The 14,600-nt window shown below is 40.8% G+C and overlaps 1 protein-coding gene across 3 annotated transcripts in view; it reads right to left on the reverse strand.

Annotated features, from left to right (window-relative positions):
• The window catches only part of Rspo2 (R-spondin 2), a 134,849-nt gene extending 120,507 nt beyond the window's left edge, over positions 1-14,342 (reverse strand). The window contains exons 1-2 of one of the 3 annotated variants that reach the window (XM_076911323.1): positions 13,863-14,342; positions 13,195-13,481 (exon numbers count right to left, since the gene is read on the reverse strand). In XM_076911323.1, coding sequence (XP_076767438.1) covers positions 13,195-13,309 — 115 coding nt within the window. In that variant the 5' untranslated portion in view covers positions 13,310-13,481; positions 13,863-14,342. The remainder of the gene's footprint in view (positions 1-13,194; positions 13,482-13,862) is intronic. The other 2 variants (XM_034516018.2, XM_076911324.1) reach the window with 2 other exon arrangements.
• Positions 14,343-14,600: the final 258 nt, after the last annotated feature.

The following is a 14,600-nucleotide window of genomic DNA, read 5'->3' on the forward strand; positions in this document are numbered from 1 at the left end:
AAAAATTTTGTTAGATACCTGAATGACATTACATCCTGGAGAAAACCTACTCATATTTATAAGAAATGCTTTCAGAAATGCACAGCATAAGACAGCACAAACCTGGTATTTGCTTTATACCATTTTAACAAACAGAAGCAAAATGACCCAACATTTGGCATGGGGAACTCGTTACTGTTTAATTTTCATGATAGATATGAAGACTTGTGTGCTACTCTACCCATCTACCTTTCTGTGCATTTTTAAAAGTTCACTGAAGCCTAAAAAGAACAAGACCTACACAATACCACCACCAGCTGACTCACTAATGTAGATGTGGGACATCTCAGAAGGCCCCACCCCTAGAGGAGGAGCCACAAGGCAATTAACGGCTTCTGGGAGGAGAATTACTCTTCTTCAGGGTAAGGCCTCCTGATTGGATTACTGAATCCCAAGTGATCTATCTGCCCTAGACAAATGCACATGCGGCAACACTAAATAATCTCACCAGGCTGTTATACCTACACACACGCACATATATGCAACAATCAAAGAAGGAGAAGTCAGGAATTGAAGCAAGAGTGAGGACGTCAAAGAACTTACAGAAAGAAAGGGAAGGGTAGAAATAATGTAAATAGAGTACTCGTGTATACAATTCTCAAAACAATTAGTCTCACAAGAACTTTATATAAAGAGTACAAATAGGAATAGCCCATGTGCAAATTCTAAAGTCGGCATGTTAAAGTGTCTCTTTAATTAATGGGTAGTTTTCTATTTTGTTTAATAGTTTTCTAAATACCAACATTCATCTTCCTCTGTACACCTAATGTAACTTTAATGTCACATTAACTCAAAAGAGTAGAAGAATTCAAATTCTCTTCCCACTTGATGAGCCTTATACAAGGGGAGATGATCATCTTGTCTCTGCATTTTTCTCCTAGGACTAACTACCTGCTCCATTGCTTCAAACTTTTCTCTCTGATTTAGCCAAATTCGAGGGTTTGGTGCACAGGTTGAGGTCACCCTTAGTAGTCACAGAGGACTTTTACATAAAGGAGCAAGTAAATCACACTGAAGTCCAATCTACAAGGAGTCACTTTCAAGCTTTCTATCAATTTTCAGATAGCATGTCTTAAAGGAAAGGAAAGGGTTGTTTTTAATTGGCACGATTCAGTCAAGAGTCATATTGATTTTGGGGAACTGTCAAATGTCTACTTTACAGACATCGGTGGGGTTTTGTCCTAGTTAGGTGGTCCCCTGACCCCAGCAATGTTTCTCCACCATGCTATGCTGGAGAAGGTGGGTAGCAACAGATATCAAGTAAAAGAAAAGCTACAGGAAGAATAATTCTCCATCATTAGGTAGGTACTGAAGTCCTTGAAGAAATAGAAAATTTGAGCAAGTTTGTTCATTCCATTCATCTAACTTAAGCTGTTTTCTACCATCTTCTCCTATCATAGCCCAGAACTAGCACCTAAGAGCCCCCTTCACAGTACCTATAAGCCTGACCCTTACATGCTCATACAAAGAGAGGTGATACATATGTAAGAGAGAAGGCACCTTTAAAACATCAAGAAAAAAGTGCCAAAAATTAGTTTAATTTTTTCACAATCATTTATCTATAACTCACACACATACACACACATGCACACACACACACACACTAAAAAAGCAAGACTGCTTCATTTAGGCCTACTTAGGTATGCAAACTGGGAGCCTTGACCAAAATTCTTCCAGTTAACTGTACCTTTGGCAAGCATGTCTGAGACAGAGCAGGGCATTCAATGACCATGAATACCTATGGAATAGCTAAGAACAATAAGCATAGTTATCTCAAAGGGATCAATTTTGCGGGGTATATATGGGATGTGCCATTTGATCACAGGATACATAGTGCACTGTGATTCAATTAATTCTCATGGAGAGAGCAGATAGGACATCCCAATGGGACAAAGCAAAGTTGGGCTTCAGAGTCTTGTCAAAAACGAGGTGGGGGTAGCTACTGTGCAAGTTAACACTAACATAAATCCTTGTACATTACAGGCCAGCTTTGAGTACCAGAAAGGTGTGTCAGAATATGTGAGGAGAAGAATAATGAAGTAACAGAGTTTAAACCCTGACTTACATTTTATTACAGAAGATGGGGAAACTATGAATTTTGAAAAAGGTAAATTTTATATTTTCATGTAAGATTAGATGACTATTTTCAAGCACTAAAATGTGAAGGGTAATTGTGCATGTACACTAGATCCATCTATAAAGATTAAAGGGAATTGTGAATTTCGAATCCTTTAGGCAACTCCAAATTTTATCAACAACTTAAACTTTTAAGCATAAACTTTAATGGAAAACATTTAAATAATAATTTTAAATTAACATTTCTCTAAGAGGGTATAGAAGCTGGTGTTTAACTGCAGACCAGGACAAATTCCAATTTTAATATCCATGCCACGGGCATTACAACTGTAAGGCTGGTTTCTGGAGAGAGGATGAAGACCCCAAGACAAAGGTGCTTGGGAAGAGTTAAAGCTGAAGTACTTGCTGCTTTCATTCCTCTATCAAAAGGCATATAGATGATCACATTATCAGTGGAGAAAGCTGAGCAAAGAGGTGCAAATCCTGCAGAACCTCAGGAACCAAGCAGGAAAAGAATGCAGAGTGTGCCCTCTATTGGTCTATACATCTTAATTGCTGAGGTGGTTGATTCACAAGTTGTATTTTCTTAGCAACAGGTAGAGGACAAAAGCCACTGTGGTACAAAAATCATGTATTGTACTGATGCAAAAGTTTGGATCTAGTATAAGCACATCATCCCAGAACAAGAGTAACAAACACTGGCTCTAAGCATTTTGTAGACTGAGAGTTTGATGCATCTGCTCATATTGTCATACCTGGTGCTCCAAATTGCTGGCTGAAAATTAGAACTTTATATCACTATAACTATCTCTGTAGATATAATAGGTAGATAGATATACCTTGTTACTGGGGTGAAATTAGATCATTTGAGGTTTTAACATATTCTTTTACATTTACTATATTTTATAATCTCTCTAGATTTATGTAGAATTATCAATTATCATTATTTTTTAAATCCAAATGTGTTAACTGTGATGGTTTCCATGTTGCTTCCTCAGGAAGGAACAGCCTTCTTTAAGCCTTGCTTTTTGTATACCAGAAGCTGACACAAGACAGTAAGGCAACTAACACACAAATTAACATGTGTGCATAGCTAAAGACCGTGGAGATTTGACAGCATCATGAGTACCTCATATCCCTGGAATAGGAACCAGATCTTTCCATGAGGCACACACACACACACAGGACAAATTCCAATTTTAAAGACAATGTGAGGCATTGTCTTTATGGAGATGGGTGAAAAAGGGTGCTTTGGAAAAGGTGTGTTCTCTTAAGGAGATCTTTGCTACTAGAAAGGCAATCTATTATCTTTGAGGAAAGGGACTATGCCAAAGTAATCATTTGCTATGGCTTCTGATGTGGCGTTATGGTAGATGTGTCCTAGTGAATGAATCAAACCACACACAGGAATAAAAGCTTTTAGAAAACAAAATTTGCATCGCTTGGATGCAGCCATTAGATATCCTGTTCTCCACTATTCGATTAACCAACATTTCTCAAACTATTAAAGGGAAGAACTGAAGCTTGCACCTCTTGGACACTTTATGGAAAGGCCTAAATCTAGATTGCCCTCCCTGCTCCCAAAGGAAACAAGTTATGTTTTTCATTTCAGGAAGCACCCAAAAGCTGTTGCCCCTCTCCTGAACCCCAAATTTATCACTTCTGCTCAATGGAAACGTGGTGAGCAAGAAAAAGTCTCCTTAACAAGTATATCTTCTATCAATATATCATTAAAATAGAGTGACTTCAGGTAAGTTATAAATGTTTTCCTCAAATAAAAACATAAGAAAAGCTATCTCTAATTTGTTCCGCTACATTTTAGAGTAAATTAGTAAAAGATATTTTAATAGGTTTCCCTTCTCTTTATTGATTATTCTGATTATAAGGTGTGCATGTCCATAAATATATGCCACTAGAAATCTATGTGTAAAGACAAATGCAAACACAACTATATACACATGTTCATGGTTACATGTTCTGGTTCTTAAAGTAATAGAAATAAGAAGTTGCTATGATTCATGTATCAGATTGGTGAAAACTTACCAATTATGCAAGTTTTTACTACAACATATTTATGGTCTCTTAATTACTCCAACCTTTACTTTCAGGTACTTAATCTCAGTTCTTTATTAGTATAATTATGAGATATAAGACATTTTGAGACTAATTTTGAGTCTGTAGTCTCCAAACCTTTTGGATCAAAATTACAATTTATTTTTTTTTTTGAAAATATTTGTATAAAAATATGCTGATTAATTCAGAAACGTTGGCATCTAGTTATACCCATGCAGGTCTTAACAATTCACTTTAAAATTCACCTATTATTTTATTAAAGCAGCCCATTTTCCTTATCAAGCAAGCGTAACTCCACACAGCAATGAAATGCTAGGATTCTAAAAGGAACTACGTAATCACACTCCACGTAGCCTCTTCACATCTGTGAAGGAATTTGACTTTCATAGATACTTTTCATACATACCTGGGTCTCTAAGTGCTATGATTTTATGAATGTATTATATCAAAGTTACAAGTATTAAAATAAGGATTAAATGTTTCTTGCACTAATTTATCTAGTGTATTAGTATAAATGCCTTTTAAGAAAGTGCATATCTTTTTTTAAATAAGGAACTAGATGCTTATTGAAACATCCTCTTAGTGGCAATGCTATAGCAATGATCTGTATGTCAATAACAGAAAGTAGATCAATAAACTGAATTGTTTCAGAAGCATATACCTCTTATAAACAATTAAGTATTAAAAATGAAGATTAATGTGATATGTTTTAAAACACGGAAATATAAAGAAAGAAAACATACTCTAACCAAAAATGTACTGTTTTCACCACCTTCAAAATTCATAGACAACAAAAACCATGCTGGGTAGTGGTGGCGCACACCTTTAATCCCAGCACTTGGGAGGCAGAGGCAGGAGGATTTCTGAGTTCGAGGCCAGCCTGGTCTACAGAGTGAGTTCCAGGACAGCCAGGGCTATACAGATAAACCCTGTCTCGAAAAAAGAAAGAAAGAAAGAAAGAAAGAAAGAAAGAAAGAAAGAAAGAAAGAAAGAAAGAAAGAAAGAAAGAAAGAAAGAAAGAAAAAAGAAAAGAAAAAGAAAAACCAACAAGTTCCTCATCAAATAAAGTTGTGTGTAAAGCCACTTTTCTTTGCCATAACTTCAATACAGCCTTTTTCATCTCCTTGTTCCTCAGACTGTAGTTAAGTGGATTCAGCAGAGGGGTGATCAGTATATATGCCAGTGACATCAGTTTCTTGGTGTCTGGTGAGTACCTGGATTTGGGCTGTAGATAAATTATACTGGCTGTGGCACAGAAGAGGGTGACAGAGGTGAGATGAGAGGCGCATGTGGAAAAGACCTTCTGCCTCCCTGTCCTCCTTGGTAATTTCTTCATTCAAATGAATAAAATATCCAGTATATACAAGTCCATTGTTGCCCCTTTCTCTAAAGAGGTATTTTTAGAAACATAGGCATGCCTGCCCCAGGAGTTTCCCTACCCTGTCCCCAAGTCAAAAGCCATGGAAGAAACAATCAAACTATCATTTAAATGATAAGTAGGCTCTTGGATCCCCATACATGAGCTGACATACTGAGAATTTCAAACTTACAGTGTGTGCTGGCTGTGGATGATCTTAGACATCCACAGTAAACAATGAGAATACAATTGGCAGTTAAACATTAAAACTTGAAATATGTGTAAAACACTGTAAATTTTAAGTCACCAAAATTTCCTAGGGAAAGACAATGAAATCTATTCAATATATATTTGTTTAACTCCCATTTGTGTAGAGAAAGACTCTGTTGGTAACAACAAGGATTATCAAGATGACAATGCTATAGGTATTGTTTATCTACAGAAGTTTGAGATAGGATAACGAACACTGAAAGATAACCAGAATAAAGACAAAAATAAGATCCATTGAGGAATATCATGAAAAGCTAAGAAATTAAATAGGTATAATGTCACTGGGCCTCAGAAAAGAGGAGGGGGTATTTCCAGGAAGGCCAACCAGAAGCAGTGGTATTGTAACCTGCTAACCTAGCACTTTCAGTAAAGCAAGTGACATAGCTGATGGAGTTTATACAATGTTTTGGGAGGCTGGGAGGAAGTTAGGAACATACTTCAATCAGAAGGTAAGAATTCTGACTACCACATAAGAGATGCTGATATTGACTTTGTGGGTAGGATGTAGGCTAGAGTGTTTGAGGTTTATGAGCAAATAATATGAGTACATCTGTGGCTGCAAATGGTGCACATGGCAGTGTTCTAAAGGGCTGGAGTGTAGACAACATAGTGCTGGTGATAAGGAGGCTATGAGGTCCAAGATAGGAAATATGCTTGGAAACGGAAAAGATACATTCATGAAACATAAATATATCTAAGGCATTATTCTACAATAAAGGACAGCTTCAACTGTAATGAACTGATACAATTGTTAGACAGCAAAAGAAATGTCAGACAAGAGCAAAGCTCACAGTTTTAACAAACAGAAACCCCATGACTGGAAAACAGGAACTCAAGCAAAGGCACAAATCCAGGGGAGAGCCATGAGGAGGAAATAAGTTGTCAAGCCCAAGTTTACATAAAACATCTATCCAAGTATCAGCAGTTGTTGAGAAATCAGAGTGTGCTGTAATCCGAAGCCTACAACGAAATCCTGAGAACTAAAGTTAAGACTGGTTCTGGAAGCAAGAGTTGAAGAAAACATATGGAAGGAAGATAAAGAGAATAAAGGTAAATAAGAGGTCTCACCTATTGTCTTAAGAACCAACATATAGGAATGTATAGAAAACTGGAACCAAAACCTACATTGTGGCGTCATCGGATAAAGGAAGAAGCCCACATTGGAAAAAAAAAAAAAAAAAAGGTTATCTCCTGAGGGAAGAGTAATGGAGGGTCAAAGTGATGTCACCAGGAAAACAGAGTACAAATGGCCATCAAGAAAACTTTTTTCTAGACTGGCAAGATGACTCAGTGGCTAAGAGTACTGGCTGCTTTTCCAGGGGACCAGGGTTCAATTCCCAGCACCTACATGGCAGTTTATAACTGTTTGTAACTCAGTCTCAGGGGATCTGCATTCCTGGTCACCAGGTCCTAGGCACCAGTAACATATGCAGTACACAAACATACATGTAAGCAAAACACCCATACATACACATAAAATTATATTATAAAATTACTGTTTGATTGGTTTGGTTAGTTGTGGTTGGTTGTTTGACTGGTTAGTTTTATGGGACAGGGTTTCTTTGTGTAGCCCTGACTGTCCTTGAACTAGCTCTGCAGTCCTTGAACTCACAAACATCTGACTGTCTCAGCCTCTGGAGTGCTGGGATTAAAGACATGAATCACCACTCCCTAGCCTATTATAAAATTATTTTTAAAAGATAACCTCTTCATCAACCAACCTCTGTTTTGCTGTTAAATAAAACTACTATAAAGGTGAAGAACAATAATTTTGAATAGAAAATCCTTTCAGAAAGAGGATGGAATTAGAAGCCAGCCTTTAACCAACTGCAAAGTGAATGATGCCCCCAAGATGACCAAGCATAGCAAGCTGGAGAAGGAAATGAAAGGAGGAGGAAAAGATTGGACAGTGATTATAACAAAGGAGGTGACTGAACAAGAGAAAGCAAAGGAATACATGTGACCTGTGACAGAGTGGTAACTTATGAGAAAAAGTAGGTGGCCAGCAAGACAGGATATGAAGGGAAAGGTCAGAGAGAGAGATATTCAAGATGAACAAAGTATAATGACATATATGTGTGGAAAGGCCAGAACAAAGTACTTTATTGTGTATGTTGACTAAAAAAATGACTCAAATCAAAACTTTGGGTTAGCAGCACTGCAGAATACCTAATAAGTCTGAAGAGAAGAAAGGTCCCAGAGGAGAGAACAGAGGTGACACAGGCCTTGCAATGAAGGCCTTCATCTCATCACCCTACAATGGTCCTGATCTTTACATCCTAAGAGAAAAACAAAAGGAAATGAAAGACAAGGGAAAAAATGAGTAAAAAAATCATTTTAGTTCTAAAAAGCTAAATCTCCATTCTAAAATGTTTTCTACTGTACTCTCGTCACACGAGAAAATATGCATATATAGACACCTTCATTATGATACATGCATACGTGTGTGTGTGTGTGTGTGTGTGTGTGTGTGTGCGCTCTCGAGCGTGCTGTTTTAAGACCGTGATTATCATCTGGCACATTTGTTTCAGCTGAAACGATAATATGGCCCTTCCCTTGATTTGTCCATGATTTGCTCTGGGTAAGAAGAGGGCAGGATAATGACCCTAAAAGACATCCTGAAAAGTACCAAAAATTTAAACTTCATCATCCCAAAGCTTAGCACTGTTTTTTCCACAGAGATTAACAGGTCAAGCATTATAGCAAACGATTTGTCTGTCATCTGTTTCCTGGACTTGGGGGGATAAGAGCGACTCTATCCAAAAAGAGGAAAAGAGAGTTAAAGGCAGTCAGTTGGAATAAAATTAAAAAAAAAAAAAAAGAATAAGTAGCCTGGATAATCTATGAACTGGCCAGTTCCTGAATAAATCAGGAGGTAGGTTTACATTAAGTAATGAGAAGTGTCATTTCCAACTTGTGATTGCTGCAATATTGGATGCTACTCGGGCTTTGTTTGAAGACCAGATAAAGTAAGCCAGAATTAAATGGAAGGCTAGGAGAACGTCACCTAGTCTGAATCCCTTCCAAATGTCAGTGGCAAAAAAGATGTTGGTCTGAGCTCAGCAATCTCCTGACCTCCTTGTACTGGTTAAAGCACTGGCCAGAAAAACTGATGCAATTATGCTGGAAGCAAAAGCAGCCAATGGGGATAGGGAATTGGGGGGGGGGGGGGGGGAGGAGTGAAGAAAAGAAAAGAAAGAACATGTTTATGTTGAAAGTTAAACAGCACATCAACTTTTCTGAACTACTTTGGAACTTAAAAAGAAGCAAGCATACATACAAAATGTATTTTGAAGCTTTTAAGTGTAGGTTAAAGTGTTCCATGTGCTAGCTTGTGTTTTTGATAGGATACTGGAAGCGATAAGCCATTATTAAAAAGTGCTTACAGAAAACAAATACCTTTAAATCTCTTCATTAAACTATAAATGCCAAACAAATTAATTTAGCTCTATGCAGTTAAAGAGAAACTGTTTATCTTTTTCTCCAACCTCAGCTGCCAGAAACACGGCCACACTATTTTGTGATAAACAATCCATCTTTGTAGAAGAAGCCAAAAGTAATTTTGTGAGCACAAGAGTTTATGGATGGAAGAGTGGTGGAAGCTTCTGAGAGAAACGGTTACAAGCAACAGCGCTTGGAGTGCCACACCCATCAGCCACATCAGTTACAGGTCCCTAAGCCTGGGGGCTTTCAAGAGCTTCCTCAAGTGGCCTCTTCTCTATGTGCACTCCTGACTCTTCCATGACCCAGCTGATCCGAAGAATGGAAGTGGTTGAAGATTAGTCCAAACCTGGGAAATTCTATGAGACCATAATAAAGTTACATTTTACATTTTTGGTAATTCAGCTCAAAAATATGGCTTATGATCACTCCATAAAGTAAGCAAATGAAACTTTAAAAAAAAACATTTAAGAATACAGTTAAGTCACAAGGACCCTAGACAGAGTGAACGGTGGTTAACAGTAGCTAGTAGGGACTGCTTAGTCAGTGAAAGGGGCTGACAAATATGAGCAGTCACTATGCAGACAAAGCATGAGTTGCCAATCAGCCTCCCCAAATATCAGTACGCATGTCCCCTCTACAAAGATACGCATTCTTAGCACTGTGTTCGTGCCTAATAAAATTGTTTCAGCTGGGCTCTATTAGGGACCATTCGATGCACGTTTATGAAATAAAGGGAGAAAAACCCAGTCACAGTTTATCATGGTCTTCATGAGATAGTTTTGCCCCAAACTTCACTAAGTTGAAATTTTATTTTCTCAATCCTCTGGCTATCTTTGGAATAAAACGTGGGGCTAAAGGATACATTTGCTCTCTATTTCTGACTGGATGCAATTGATTTTAACTGACTAAATGATCCGATCTCTGCCAAGGATTTTATTTCATTAAGAAAATGATATTAAGGAGTATCTGAGATCATGGAGCAGACTAAACATAATGCCAAAGGAGAATATGCCACAGTGAAGGTTTGATTATTTGCAGATGGAATACAAAAAGAAAAAAAGAAAGTCAGGTCCCAGGGGCAAGCCTAACCAATCCTGGTGCCATTGCTGCCTGCCTGCATCAGAGCACAAAGCTAAGGAAATAACTCATCTTTTATGCTACAACACCTTTTTTTTCTTTAAGTAGTAATCACTTTTTTCCTAGAAGGTAATATTTAACTGCCACTAGGCAAAACAAAGGAGCAAGGGGAAATGTTGGTACCACAAGAGGCTCTCGCATGTCAACTGTCACTATTGACACAATTTGGCTGGTAGTCCGGCACTCACAAAAAAAAAAAAAGCCAACACCACCAAACCTTAATTTAAATCAATCTCCTTTGGAAAAGCCAATTGTTTGGCATGCACAACAATTGGTGTAGGATCAATCAGTGGACATGAGATCAATTAAAAGCAGCTTAAGTTTGTGAGGAGGGACAATTCACACAACTTGAGTTAGATCTCTATTCATTTCAATATGCTCACAATACACTCCCTTAAGCTTCCTTGCAGGGCAGAAAAGCTACTATGACCCTGTGCTGTCTAGCCAGTCCTTTAAGTAGTTCCACTTTTAATTAAAAACACAGTGCACCCTTTGTTGGCACAGATAGTATGGTCACTTTAAAAACTGTAGTTATTTCAGGCATAAACTTGGGATTCAGGAAGAGACATCTGTTAACGAAGTGAAAGCCAGAAACATACTTTGATAGACATTTTCTGAAACAGCCATACCAATCACCATGTACATGAAAGCCTTCAAACTTTAGGAAATGACAAGGTTGCTTTGGCCCACGTTACTGCACACACTTTCTAAGTGGGGTTTTTTGAATGTCAGAGCTTGGGACTGGAGATGCCAATTGCTGCAAGAGATTTTGCTAAAGCAAGCTCTGAAACAAAAGAGGATGCGATTCAGATACCCAAGAAGAAAAGCACAAGCAGACAGACAGCCTGGGAGATAGCCCTACAGGGTAAATCAATGCATGCAGTATCGCCCCTGGCCGCAGGAGTGCTGTGACGCCCTTTTCCATCCAGCAGCATCTCTGCATCTCAGACAATGCCCTTAATTCTCCACTTAAGCACAGGGGCCAGCAGTGTGAATCAGAAGTCCACCACCGAATTAGTAAGTCATGTAATAGCCAAAAGTGTGCTGACGAGTTTTAGGATCTTCTGTATTTTGCAAACTTTATGTGCTTTGGCATTTTCAACAAAATTGATTATTACAATTGCAGTTTTTAAAAGTGGACATAGCTTCTCCAAACACTGCAGACCACAATATAATAATAATTAATAATAATAATAATGCCATGTCTACCAAGCAACACCTGAAAATATAATAATGGCGTGGAGAAAGGCCACTGTTGGAAGAGGTGAGAAGAGATGGAGAGTCACTTTTCAAAGTTGGGTGGCAACATGAAACTCCCAGCTTTTGAGGAGGAGTTTCTCCATCATGTTTTATATGTAGTACTTTCTGACAAAAAGAAAAAAAGAAATATTCCTCAAATGTCAGAAATGACACAGAAAAAATCTGGGGGTGGATATATGTGTTCTTTATAGCAACAATAAAAAAAAAACACTGGTTCTTCAAAAGTCGCACATCCCGTGTGATCTGATGCTTTGCTCTGCAATAGGCCAAGCGCTTCAGCTCAGGAGGAAAGCTCAATGCCCCTTAAAATGTCATCATCATCAACAATAACAGCAACAACATTGATACCTCCAAAACTAGCTGCAGGGCCAAAGTCCTGATCACACCAGAGACGTTTATAGCCCGGAAGAACAGAGTCAAGGTCTCTGAGCCTCACGACAAATTCTATCAGCGTAAAAGACCAAATTGGTGGTCAGACAACTGACTCTCATCAGGTGCTAACAAAGAGCTGTTGTCGAAGGGCCCTGAGCTACTACTTCAACGCTATGCCTGTGTCGTGCAGTTTATGTTTACGTCCCTACAGAAAACTTCATTGTGCCTGGCTCAAAAAGGCATTTGGCTTAGCCACCGCCCCCCGCCCCCCTCCAGTAAGACGGGAAGACAGAAGTCCAGAAATATACACACACTAAAGTCGAGTTCTCTGAAATCTTTCTGGAGGCTTCCATCTGCCTTCACCCTTCACACAAGTGATGGAGAAGTGAGCATTTAAAAAGACTCACATGAATCTCATTGAGGACAAAACCCTTCCCAAAAATCGCCGCTTTTGAGAAAACAAACAAGGCAGTGTGGGCTTATTTTTAACAAACATTCACGCTGCAGGGGAGAACTCCCTGAAAAAGCCAGAGCAGGAGTTGCTACTTAATTCATTAAGTTCCCATCTCTTCTTGGGTTCCAGAAAAGTGGAACAGTGTTGCTTTTTTTCTTAGCAACTCAGGTTCTCCTATACAACTTGACGGTTCTCCCCAACAACACCCACCCCCGCGCCACACACACACACACACACACACACACACACACACACACACACACACACGCCAGCCAGACTATGTCTAAAATTATCTGGGGCAGGATTTCGGGCACACGTGGGTCGGGAAATTAAAGACACTTGGACTTCGAGGAAGATGATTAAGAAGACAAAAGGATAAAACTAGAAAAATGGATGCCACATAAGAAATATGATCCAAAGAAGAGTTCAGGAGAGATAGCACAGACTGTGGACCACATGATAAATCCCTGAGCGCTTGCAGGAGGGAAGCCCAGCCAGCACATCAAGCTCTGAATGCTTCTAAGGTCTCACCGCGCCTACTAGGGGCAGAAGAAAGCTTTCTGTGGAGCTCCGAGACCCCGAGAATGGGCAGTTGTAGTCCACACAAAAACTGGGGTACAGAGCACAGTCCTGTCCCTCGAGTCCCCAAAGCCTAGAGGTGAATAATTCCCAACACTCCCAACACTCCCACCCACTCAGGAACCCCACGCACCTTCAGCCGAGTGCGACCCACCTCGCTTATTGCGTCTCCATCGGTTGCCTTGGCACTGGCTGTAATCCATACAGTTCAGAATGATGAGGGCAAATGAGAAGAGGCAAAAACGCATCTGGACGGTCGGGCTGGGGAGAGACGCCTCTCAAAAGTCGAGGAATTGCTGGGCTCCTGTAAGGAGACAGTGTGGGTCGAGCTCCTAGGGAGGACTCAGAGACAGATGCCACTGCCCTGAGGCTGCAATGATCAATTTGGCTCGATGAGCATCTCTTCCCTCCGCGGTGAACCTGGGAGATGAGGAAAAGAGAAGCTGGGTGGGTGGAGGACCGAGAGAACCCGGAGGAGGTACCTGCACCTTCGCGCCTCTTGGTTTAAAGAAAGGAGGGAGGGGGGGACGGACGCGAACTCACTGGCACGACTCACGCAGCAGTTTAACGCAGATGGCACAGCTGCAGGCGACTTGGAGAGGAAGGTGATTACAATCAGTGAATTAGCAACCTCTGCCGAGCAGTGGCTTACTGACCCTGGGGAAAGGGCGTTGTGCGAGCTCTGCGGAAGGAAAGGCGCTCTAGAAGCAGCCGAGCGCAGGGCTTTAAAGGGGAGCTCTGAAGCCCTTCGCTCCCCGGATGGGCTATCCCAGCGCCGCGCCCCAGGTATGGATCGCCTACCGTGCGCTCGGGTCTCGGGCTGCACGGCGTGCCTAGGCGCGGCGCTCCATCCCAGGCTCGGGAAGCGAGCCGGTCTGTTTGGTCAGCACGTGGGCTCGGAAAAAGTTTGCCTACACCCGCCGGGAGCTCTTGGCAGTTTTGGGATTCCGCCGGCTGCAGAAGGGTCCGTGGACCCCGAGGGTCCTCGGGGCTGGCGGTGCCTAGCAAAAGCGCGCGGCCAGGCAAGCGCGACCTCAAGCTCTGGGATGCTGGGTCTCCGCCTGTGAGAGCGATTCCTGGGCGAGGGGAGCGTCCGCTCTCCTCTTGGCGTCCGGGTCTGTTCGCTGCTCCCAGGGCTCTCTCCACCACCACTTCACAGCTGAAGTTTCTCGCTGCCTGAGCTAGGGGAGCCAGAACACTGCCCAAAGGCCGAAGGGATGTGGCCAGCGCACTTTCCGATGGAGATGCAGACAAGCTAAGGCTCGGGATGCTTCTATAAGTAGGTGGTGCTGTGGTCCAAGACATCTAAAGCCAGGCTGCCTCAGAGTTCCTGGGTCCTAAAGCCAGAAACGCTCCGGTTTCCCTGAGGTCCTAAAGAGCACTGACAGCATGCAGAGAGCTTCGTGTAAGAAAAATAATAATGCTCCCCAGGCTTTCCCAGAGGGAGTGTCTATACTGGAGAGTACCTAGGGTAAGAGATACGGCCTAGCCTTGCTGTTCACACCCAAGGTGTCCTCTCAACCATTCTGCAGAAGAATA

The sequence above is a fragment of the Arvicanthis niloticus genome, chromosome 13, assembly GCF_011762505.2.
Source record: "Arvicanthis niloticus isolate mArvNil1 chromosome 13, mArvNil1.pat.X, whole genome shotgun sequence".
In the NCBI taxonomy this organism is placed as follows: Eukaryota; Metazoa; Chordata; class Mammalia; order Rodentia; family Muridae; genus Arvicanthis; species Arvicanthis niloticus.